Source organism: Trichosurus vulpecula, chromosome 2 (assembly GCF_011100635.1).
Source record: "Trichosurus vulpecula isolate mTriVul1 chromosome 2, mTriVul1.pri, whole genome shotgun sequence".
Classification (NCBI taxonomy): domain Eukaryota; kingdom Metazoa; phylum Chordata; class Mammalia; order Diprotodontia; family Phalangeridae; genus Trichosurus; species Trichosurus vulpecula.
Genome location: NC_050574.1, coordinates 188,135,377 through 188,147,108, shown reverse-complemented (window position 1 = coordinate 188,147,108; position 11,732 = coordinate 188,135,377). Strand labels below are relative to the sequence as shown.

The following is an 11,732-nucleotide window of genomic DNA, read 5'->3' as shown; positions in this document are numbered from 1 at the left end:
TCAGCATTCAAATTCTCTCCTACTTTGAAAAATATGAAAGAAAATTGAAAAAAAAATGATGTAAAAGGAAAAGTACAACTCATGTCAAAATGAAGAGACGTTCTAACTTATTCTTTCCCTGCTGAGTATCCCCTTCATTCTTGGGTTATTTGTCAAGTGGAGAATTGGAGGCAGAATCAGTCTACTGTGTGACTTAGCATCTCTCCGTGTGACTGCCAAGATCTCAGGTCCCACCAGAGAGGGAGAAAGATGGTTATTTTAAAATTAAATAAAACCTTAAACCTTTTGGCATAGAGAGATGTTTTAAATTCTTCAATTTTTTGTGCTACTGTCTAAGAATTGAAAGCTAGGAGGGAATATAAAAAGACTACCTTCATTTTAAAGGTTCAGAAACCAAGAGAAGTTGGAATTTACTCAAAATCACCCAGTTAGAGGCAGAGCATGGATTAGAATCCAGGATTCCTGACTTCAATATTAATATATCACAAACTATTTTGGTTTTTTTTTCCCCGTCAATAACTTTATTATGGGTTCAGTACAAAGCCATGCCCTCTGGTGCCCTAGGTGAAGGTGGGGGATGAGGGTAGAGGGGGGGTGGGCACGAGAGAAGTCAGGAGAGGGGGAGGTAAGGCAAAGGTCAGTGGATGGTATAGTGCACGTAGGGCACTTCCACGTCCTCGCCGCTGTCGTCGTTACAGCAGAGCTCCACTACCAGTGTTTGCACATGGTGGCCCAGTTTCCGCTTGGACACCCGGCTCACGATCTCCGTCATAGGTTGGTCCAGCCGTTCCTTGAGCTTAGCAGCTGGCATGAAGAAGGAGTAGAACATGGACACATCCTGGGACAGCACTGTGATCTCCAGCTTGTGCTCTGTCTTGAAGAAGTCCAAAAACTGCTTGAGAGTCATCTCCTCGCCCCCAGGTTGGAGCCCCTTGACCTCAAAGAGATTCCAGAGCCTACATTCATCACAAACTATTTTGAAAACATACAAACATCATAGTTTTCAAAAGCCAGTTTTAGGGACATGATTGTTTCCCAACTGTGTCCTCTATCTATCTATCTTTCTTTCTTTCTTTCTTTCTTCCTTCCTTCCTTTCTCTTTCTTTCTTTCTTTCTTTCTTTCTTTCTTTCTTTCTTTCTTTCTTTCTTTCTTTCTTTCTTTCTTCCTTCCTTCCTTCCTTTCTTCCTTTCTTTCTTCCTTTCTTTTCTTTCTTTTCTTCACACACATGTGTGTATATTCCCCCAATTACATATTAAAACAATTTTTAACATTTTTTTAAGTTTTGAGTTCCAAATTCTATCCCTCCCTCCTTCTCTCCCCCAACCCTGATAAATAATCAGATATAGGTTATACATGTGCAATCATGTAAAACATTTTCATATCAGTCATTTTGTATAAGAAGACTTGAATGAAAGAAAAAGAATGAAAGAAAGTTAAATATAGCATGCTTCAGTCTGTATTCAAACAATATCGGTTCTATCTCTGGAGATGGATAGTATGCTTCATCATTCATGCTTTCAGCCCTTTGGGATTGTCTTGGATCACTGTATTGCTGAGAATAGCTGTCATTCATATTCTTCATCATACAATATTGCTGTTATTGTACATAACCTTTTCCTGGTTCTGTTCACTTCACTTTGCATCAATTCATGTAAGTCCAGGTTTTTCAGAAATCATCCTGCTTGCCATTTCTTATCGCACAATAATATTCTGATAATTCACAGTCATATACCACAGCTTGTGTAGACATTCCTCAATTAATGGGCACCCTTTAATTTCCAGTTCTTAGCAACCACAAAAAGAGCTGCTATAAATATTTTTGTACATACAGGTCCTTTTCCTTTTTCTTTGATCTCTTTGAGATACATACCTCGGGGTGGTATTGCTGGGTCAAAGGGTTTGCATAGTTTTATAGCCCTTTGGGCATAGTTCCAAATTGCTCTCCAGAATGGTTGGATCAATTCCTTTGTGCTTTTTCTCACATCTTGACCCTGTACTGTTTTCTCCTCTCCTTTCCACCAAACCAAGCCCTATCTAATCTTTAAAGCCCAGCTCCATGAAGCTTTTGCAGGCCAGTGCAAAAAGAAAAGGAAAGTTTTCTTTCACTACTCTGCACTGATGGTGTCTATTGTCTACATTACTTATGGGACAAGCATATATTGCCTTCCCCCTAGGTGACGCAGTGGATAGAGCACTGGACCTAGAATCAGGAAGACTTGAGTTCAAATGTGGTCTCAGACACTAAATAGCCATGAGACCTTGGGCAAGTCACTTAACCTCAGTTTTCTCATCTGTAAAATGAGGATAATAACAGCACCTACTTCCCAAGTTGTGAGGACCAAAAGAAGTAATAATTGCAAAGCACCTGGCACATGGTAAGCTATATAAAGTGCTGTTTATTATTATTATTATTGTTATAATTTCTCCCATTTTCATGGTTATTTAACTCTCAAATCATCATTCCACTTCTTATGCCTAGGTGTGTTGTATCACCCATTAAATTGCGGGCTCCTTGAAGACAGGGAGGAAATCTTGAACCTTTTTATGTTCCTAGCACAATATGTTGCACATCAGAGGTACATCTGTCCTTCTATTGATGAATTCCTTTATTAAATCCTTGGGGCTTGTGAGCATCTGTGATTCTTCTTAAAGCAACTTCCCAGTAGTGTTGTGATTTATTGTAAGGTACGAGTAAATCCTATCCTATCTCTGCTGCTAATTGTTATGGCAAGAATACAACATTAGGTGAAATAACATTCTAAAGGACAATTAATACCACAGGAATAATGTTTAAATGGAAGATATGTTCTCAGTGGAGGGACTGTGGGAGGTAGTCAGGAACAAGGAGAGCTGTAAGATCAGAAGCATAGAAGGTGGGGGGTCAGGTGGCAAGTGGAGTAAGTAGGCTTGGGCTGATCTTGGTTGAATGGTTGAAAGATGGATGATTTTACCCTAAGAATTGATGATATTCTTGTAGCTTTTGGTAATAACTGTATGACCATGAAGATTTAGTCAGGAGTGGAAAAAATTAGCAAAAATTCTGATTGCTCTCTTCTCACATTTTTATCAAGGATACCCTTAGTGTGTACATAAGTCATTCTCATAAATATTTGTATAGAGATACAAAAGAAGTGGTACCTAGGTCAGTAGTTGCTGATGTCTGCCTCCATTATTCCCCTTTTGGTAATAATACTTCAGCTTATCTTTCCCAGTCTTTCAAGATTCTCTCTGAGATTGCCTTAAAATTGATTCTTTAGTGCTTTTAAAAGTGTGCTTAATCCAGCACAAATTCTTTTCTTATATATTTTGTCCTATTTAGCCACTCTTCTTGACTTTCAGGTTCAAAAGGCAGACTTGGAATGAACTGAAAAGAACATCTAGTCCAATCCAATGTAGGTTAGAAAAATGAAGACCAGGGAGATAAAGTCACATTCCCAAATTCACACACCTAGTAAGTAGGTAGGCTGGGATTTGAACCCCATGCTTTGATTCCAGTTCTAGTGGAAAAAGATCCACATTTTTCCACTACATCACATTCCCACTTCCTAAGTGGCATTTCCACTTTCACATATAGCCTATTTGGTACTGAGCTATGGAAATGCAAGTAAAATCATTCCATTATCATTGATGATGAGAATAAATCATTATAAAAATAGTAGCAGATCTGTTCCATTTCACATCTATTTGGTGTCCTTCCAATTTCATTTATATATGCTTTTGGCATGATCTGGCTTAGATGGGTCTCATGCTGATGAGGTACACCATTACTCAAAAGCAGTCAGCATAGCAATGCACACAGAAAAAAAAACCAAGTGGATAAAGAGTACATGTTTGCTGATTATGACATGTGGTAGAATGGGAATCTATTGACTTGGTCTATTAGAATATATATTTGGGACAGATACTATAAATGGACAATGAGTTTTGTCTAATTCCCAGAAAGAAAGAAAGACATTTGATCACATTTGGGAAACTGTGTTGTATTTTCAATTACCTGAAGCTATATACCCTTCTCCAAAAGACCACTTAATTTTAACACTAATATTGTCCTGATGATACCATGTAGTGGACAAGAGCCAAGAGAAGTCTTTTCTTGGCAGATTGCACTCTCTATTATCCCCATCCTCCCACTTATCTTCAATCTCTTCCTGACGACTGGCTGCTTTTCTATGGCCTTCAAATATGCCCGTGGCTCTCCCATCCTGAAAAAAATCCTCCCTTGATTCCTCCATCCCTGATAGCTATTGTCCTGTATCTCTTCTTCTATTTGTGACTGAAGTCCTTGGGAAGGCTGTCCACAATCAATGCCCCCACTTTCTTTCTTCCCACACTCTTCTTAACTCTCTGCAATATGACTTCTAATCTCATTATGCAACTGAAACTACTCTCTCCAAAGTTACTGATAATCTTAGTTGCTAAATTGAATGGCTTTTTCTCAATCCTCACCTGTTTTGACCTCTCTGAAACCTTTGACCTTGTCAATCACTCTTTTTTTGATGAACTGTTTTCTTTAGGTTTTCATGATATTGCTTTCTCCTGGTTCTCTTCCTATATGTCTGACTGCTCCTTTGCAAACTGAGAAGTGACTTGCCCAGGGTCGCACAGCTAGTGTCTGAGGCCAGCTTTGAACTCAGAAAGATTCATCTTCTTGACTTCAGTCCTGGTGCTCTATTCACTGCATTACTGAGCTGGGTCTGACCATGTCACTGTCCTGTTCAATAAACTCCATGCCCCAGATGGCTCTAGAGGAGAAAGTGAGGCTGGTGACCTTGCACAGCCCTCCCTCACTCAAATCAAAGTCAGCTGCAAGTCATGTCATCATTTGCCTGATGTCATGGTCCTCTTCAAGAACAAAGGACGGACACAACCTGTGAGTAGCCTCCCCTCCCCTCCCAATACTTCTTTTCCCCTCTCCTCCCCTTCCCTCCCCTCCTCTCTCTCCCCTACTCTCCCTTCTCTCTCCTCTCCACATAACAACAACAAACACAATAAACTCCAGTGGTTTCCTATTATCCCTAGGGATAGTGGCATGGGGAACAGCCAGGTAAAACACCTGGAGTAGAGAGATGGAACTGCCTGTTCCAGGAAGGAGGGTAGTGTCAGTGGGTCATAGGGTACCTGGGGGCTGTAAACTATAAGAAAACTGGAAAGGCAGGAAGAATGTGAACTCTTTGAGAGCAGTGGCTGGCTTTTTTATTTTTTTGCCTTTCTTTGTATCCCTAGAGTTTAGCCCAGTGCCTGGCACATAGTAGGTGCTTAATAATGCTAGTTGACTGATCAAACCACAGCTACAGTTAAAAAAAAAGACAACCATTTGACTAAAATGGTGTACTTGCTTAATGACATTCCCCTTCTTGTGCCCATGCCTTTGAACAGGCTATCCTCCAATCCTGCAATGCACTCCTTTCTTATCTCCTCCTTTATAGAATCCCTACGTTCCTTCAGTGCTCAGCTCGAGCATCACTTCCAACTATTTGCACCCTGTCCCCTCCCCTCCCAAGTCAATAGTGTTCTCCCTTCTAAATTACTTTGTATATATCTTGTTTAATTATTACATATCTTTAAAAATGTATAAACTAGGTGGGGCAGCTATGAATAGAGCACTGGGATTGGAGTCAAGATAAACCTGAGTTCAAATCCAGCCTCAGACACTTACTAGCTGTGTGACCCTGGGCAAGTCACTTAACCTCTGTTTACTTTAGTTTCCTCATCTGTTAAATAACAGATAATAATAAATAATAAATAAATATTAAGTAAATAATACAAATCAGATAACAAATAATAAATAACCCTCCCAGGGTTGTTGTGAGGATCAAATGGGATAATAATTCTAAAGTACTTAGTATAGTGCCTGGCACATAGTAGATACTATATAAATGGTAGCTATTATTATGCCTGCAACTTACTCCCCTTCACATTCCCTGACACCAGCCCCCTTACTCTTCCTCATAGAAGAAGCTACGTCTCCAGATGCTTTGCATTTTCACTGGTTGTGTCATTTCATGCCTGGATCTCTCTCCCTCCTCATCTCCATCTCATATGATCCTTGGCTTCCTTCAAGTCTCAACTGAAGTCTCACCTTCTGCAAGAAACCTTTTGCTCCCCCTTAATCCTAGTGCCTTTCCTCAGAGATTATCTACAATTTATCCTGTATACATATTGTATGCACGTGGTTTTTGGTATGTTGTTTCCCTCATCAGACTGATCTCCTAGAGGGCAGGGGCTGTCTGGTTGGGTTTTTTTTTTAATCTTTCTTTGCATCCCCAGTGCTTAGCAAGGTGCCTGGGATGAATTAGATGCATAACAAATGCCTCTTGTTGTTGTGTGCTGTTTTCCCTCATAGACTATGAGATCTTTGAGAGCAGAGGCTATTTCTTTTTTATCTTTGTATCCCCAGCACCTAGCACAGTCCTGGTTTGTAATAGATTGTTGTTGTTGTTTAAATTATATTTTTATTGATGTCTTAAAAAATAACCATCATTTCCCTCAGTTTCAACCCCTTCCTCCACCCTGACCAGATATATCTTATAACAAATAGCATTTTTAAAGACAAAAGTAAAAAGAGGAAAAATCAGCATAGTTGAAAAATAGATTAAAAAATAGATTAAAAAAATTAAAAAAATTTAAAAAAAGATATGTACAATGTACCACACCCATGGGGTGTTCCAACTCTGCAAAAGAGTGGGGTGGGAGTGTTTTTTTTAATCTCTTTTTTGGAGCTGTGCTTTTTAAAAAATAATTTTGTAACATTCACTTTTTTAAAAATGTTTTATTGACATCTTTTCCTATTTTTCTTACATTACCATATTTTCCCCCAGTGTCCCACTACATCCCTGTCAGAGACCCATCCAGTATAACAAATGTTGCTCAGTGCTTTTTCAGTTATGTCTGACCCTTTGTGAACCTGTTTCGGGTTTCTTGGCAAAGATACTGGAGTGGTTTGCCATTCCTTCCTCAGTGGATATAATTTGTCAGTCAATCAGAGATTAAGTGACGTGCCCAGGGTCATACAGGTAGGAAGTGTCTGAAGCTGGATTTGAACTCAGGTCTTCCTGACTCCAGGTCTAGGATTTCATTTATGGAGCCACCAGTCACCTCCAGTATAGCAGGTAGTATTTAATAAAGGAAAAAAAGAAAAATTTAGAAATCAGCATAATTGATCAGTACATGAAAACAGCTGAAGATATGTGCTATGTACAACACTTACTGACCTGCTATCTCTGCAAAGGGGCGGAGTCAGTGTCTTCTTGTATCTGTTCTTTCAAGCCATACTTGTTCTTTGTGACTTTGTGACATTTACTTTTGATTTTTCAGTAGTTGTTAATTCTGTTGACGTTGTTGTAGTATATATACCACATTCTTGACTCTCCTTACTTCACTCATGTTTCTCTGTATTCATCATTTTTGTCATTTTGTACAGCATAGTAATATTCCATCACATTCGTATACAACAATTTGTTTAGCCATTCATCAGTCAATGGGCATCTTCCTTGTTTCTAATTCTTTGTTAATTCAAAAAGTTTTGCTGTGAATATTTTAGTTATATAGTGACTTTCTTCTTATCAATGACCTACTTGGGGTATAAACCTCATAATGAATTTTGTGTGTCAGAGGGTATGGCCATCTTAGTGACTTTATTTGCATAATTCCCAATTGTTTTCCAAAATATTTATACTGATTTACAGCTCTACTAACAATACGCTACTCTACCTAACTCATAACAACCCCTGAAACACTGACTATTTCCAATGTATAAGGTGTGGAATGAAACCTCACAATGGTTTTGATTCATATTTCTTTTATTACTAGTAATTTGGAGCTTTCTTTCACATAGCTGTAAATAGGTTGCAATTCATCTTCGTCAGAATGGACTATTTAGATCCTCTGACCATTTATATTGGGTAATTGGCTTTTGGTTATGTATGTATACATCTGTTAACTCTTTATGTATCTTAGATGGAAGATCCGTTATCGGAGAAATTTGATACAGAGGTTTTTATTGTTTCTCTTCTTATTCTAGATGCATTTGTTTTGTGCAGAAGATCTTCACTTTCATATAACCAGCTATCTATTTCATTTTCTATAATTGCTTCTGTTTTGCTATGTTTATGTTATGCCTTTGTTTTGCTATGAATATATCTTGTCCTCATAGATATATATGATCTTTTTCTTCTAATTTTTTATGGCATGATCTTTAATATTAAGATCACATACCCATTTAAAATGCATTGTGGAATATGGGTGTTCATCTAAACCTAATTTTTGCCAGGCTGATTTCCAGTTTTCCTAAGTAATTTATGTTTTTTTGGTTTATCAAACACTGAGTTACTGAGTTCCATTCCATTCCTTCCAATTATCATCCTATATATCTTCTGCTCTTTGTTGCTAAGCCTCGAAGAGACCATCTACAATAAGTGCCTCCACTTTCTCTCCTCTCACTTTCTCCCTCCTGCCTTTTCAGTCTCCTTACTCCTTACTTTCTGACACATACTCTTTAATCCAGTGATACTGTCTTCCTGACAGTTCCACAAACAAGATCCTCCATCTCTTGGCTCCTGGCATTTTCTCTTGCTGCACCCTGTGCCTGGAATGTTCTCACTCCTCTGCTCTACTTCCCAATATCCCTGGGTTCCTTTAAATTCCAGCTAAAATCCCTCCTTTTACTTGCCATCTTCACCAACCCCTCTTAATTCTAATGCCTTCTCTCTGTTTGTTACTTCCTATTTGTCCCATACGTAGCTTGCTTTGTATATATTTGTTTGCATATTGTCTCCCTCATTAGATGGCAAATTCCTTGAGGGCAGGGACTGTCTCTTGACTCTTTATGGTGTCCCCAGTGCTTAGCACAGTGACTAGCACATAATAGGCTCTAATAGATGTTTATTGATTGATTCTCCCTTGTCTAGACTGTTCCATTGACCTATATTTTAAACCAATACCAGAAGGTCTTGATGGCTGCTGCTTTGTAGTATAATTTGAGATCTCAAAGTGATGTAGTAGGTTCTTAATAAATGCTTAGTGAATGAAGAAATGAACCCCAACTGGCAGGAGTAATATAAATATAAACTTAGGCTTTAGATACGGTAATATTTATGTAACAGGATTATGACTTTCACTAACAGATTGAATAAGCACATGAATCAATGGGATCACAGATCCATTTGAGTTTCTAAGTAGGATATATTAATGTTAATATTTGTCCTAAAACAATGAAGTCAGAAAATGTGTACTTGTGGTATGTGACCTCCTGTAGGGGAGCAGAGTTGGCAACTCAGGGTGGAAAATTGGAAACCTCGACTCTTAGGGGAGGGGACTAATTATGAACTATAGGAGCTTTGTAGAAAAAAAAAAAGCCTGTGGCTTGAAAAAGCATGAGGAAGCTTGAAAGCTGGAAGAGATGAAAGAAGTTTGGAGCTCTCTCCTAAAAGATTGGAATCAAGCTCAGAACTGACCGAGGCATTGTGAGACTAAGCAAAGAATACTGAGTTAGAGTTCATCTGGCTTCGAGAAGGGATATTTTCATGCTGGGGCCAAGCAATAACAGCCTGGGGCTCAGACCAAAAGAATCTCACCTCCCTCCTGAACAAAGGAAAGAAGTAGATCAGGATTGGATTATTAAAAATGGATCATTTTGTTAAAATGGTGCCGAGGCCAAGTGAAACAGCAAGAACAGCTATCGCTTTGATAGTACTTCAAGTTCATTCTCGTGGCAACCATATGAGATTGTTATCTCTATTTCATAGATGCATAAACTGAGGTTTCTAGGAATGAAGGACAAAGGTTCTGTTCTGGTCCCCTTTCTCTTTTCACTCTATAATTTCTCACATGGTGATATCCTTAGCTCCCAAGGATTCAGTTATCATCTTTATACTGATGATTCCCGAATCTAGGTATCTAACCTAATCTAATCTAATAATCTCTACTGTGATTATTCTTTTTAAAAATCATTATTTATTTATTTAACATTTTTAGTTTTCAGCATTAATTTTCACAAGATTTTGAATTAAAAATTTTCTCCCCATTTCTACCCTCCCCCATTCCAAGATGGCACATATTCTGATTGCCCCGTTCTCCAGTTAGCTCTCCCTTCTGTCACCCTACTCTCCCCCATCCCCTTTTCCTTTACTTTCTTGTAGGGCAAGATAGATGTGTATGCCTTATGGCCTGTATATCTTATTTCCTAGTTGCATGCAAAAACTTTTTTTTTGAACATCTTCTTTTAAAACTTTGAGTTCCAAATTCTCTCCCCTCTTCCCTCCCCACCCACCCTCCCTAAGAAGGCAAGCAATTCAACATAGGCCACACAGTATCATTATGCAGAACCCTTCCACAATACTCATGTTGTGAAAGAATAACTATATTTTGCTCCTTCCTATCCTATCCCCCTTTATCCAATTTTCTTCTTGACCCTGTCCCTTTTCAAAAGCATTTGCTTTTGATTACTTCCTCCCCCTATCTGCCCTCCCTTCTCTCATCCCCCCCTTTTTATCTCCTTCCTCCTTCTTTCCTGTGGGGTAAGATACCCAACTAAGTGTGTATGTTATTCCCTCCTCAAGTAAAATCCAATGAGAGCAAGATTCACTCATTCCCCTTCACCTGACCCCTTTTCCCTTCCTACAGAACTGCTTTTTCTTGTGACTTTTATGTGAGATAATTTACCCCATTCTATCTCTCTCTTTCTCCCTCTTTCAACACATTCCTCTCTCATCCCTTAATTTGATTTTATTTTTTTAGATATCATCTCTTCATTTTCAACTCACTCTTCCACTCACCCTGTGGCTATATTCCCTTCAGCTACCTCTCATGAATTATACACATCATCTTTCCATGTAGGAATGTAAACAAAACAGTTCAACTTTAGTAAGTCCCTTGTGATTTTCTTTCTTGTTTACCTTTTCATGCTTCTCTTGATTCTTACGTTTGAAAGTCAAATTTTCTATTCAGCTCTGGTCTTTTCACTGAGAAAGGTTGAAAGTCCTCTACTTCATTGAAAATCCATATTTTGCCTTGGAACATGATACTCAGTTTTGCTGGGTAGGTGATTCTAGGTTTTAATCCTAGCTCCACTGACCTCCGGAATATCATATTCCAAGCCCTTTGATCCCTTAATGTGGAAGCTGCTAGATCTTGTGTTATTCTGATTGTGTTTCCACAGTACTCAAATTGTTTCTTTCTGGCTGATTGCAGTATTTTCTCCTTGATCTAGGAGCTCTGGAATTTGGCGACAATATTCCTAGGAGTTTTCCTTTTGGGATCTTTTTCAGGAGGCAATTGGTGGATTCTTTCAATTTCTATTTTACCCTCTGGTTCTAGAATATCAGGGCAGTTCTCCTGGATAACTTCTTGAAAGATGATATCTAGGCTCTTTTTTCTGATCATGACTTTCAGGTAGTCCAATAATTTTTAAATTATCTCTCCTGGATCTACTTTACATGTCAGTGGTTTTTCCAATGAAATATTTCACATCGTCTTCCATTCTTTCATTCCTTTGGTTCTGTTTTACAATAATTTGATTTCTCATATAGTCACTAGCTTTCCCTTGTTCCAATCTAGTTTTTAAGGTAGTATTTTCTTCAGTAGTGTTTTGGACCTCCTTTTCCATTTGGGTAATTCTGCCTTTCAAGGCATTCTTCTCCTTGTTGGCTTTTTGGAGCTCTTTTGCCATTTGAGTTAGTCTATTTTTAAGGTGTTATTTTCTTCACTATTTTTTGGGTCTCCTTTAGAAAGTCAT

General features: G+C 38.5%; 1 protein-coding gene across 1 annotated transcript in view; it reads right to left on the bottom strand.

Annotated features, from left to right (window-relative positions):
* Positions 1–637: 637 nt before the first annotated feature.
* The window catches only part of LOC118836881 (ubiquitin-like modifier-activating enzyme 1), a 74,928-nt gene continuing 63,833 nt past the window's right edge, over positions 638–11,732 (bottom strand). Inside the window, exon 2 of the mRNA XM_036744001.1 lies at positions 638–972. Coding sequence (XP_036599896.1) covers positions 638–972 — 335 coding nt within the window. The remainder of the gene's footprint in view (positions 973–11,732) is intronic.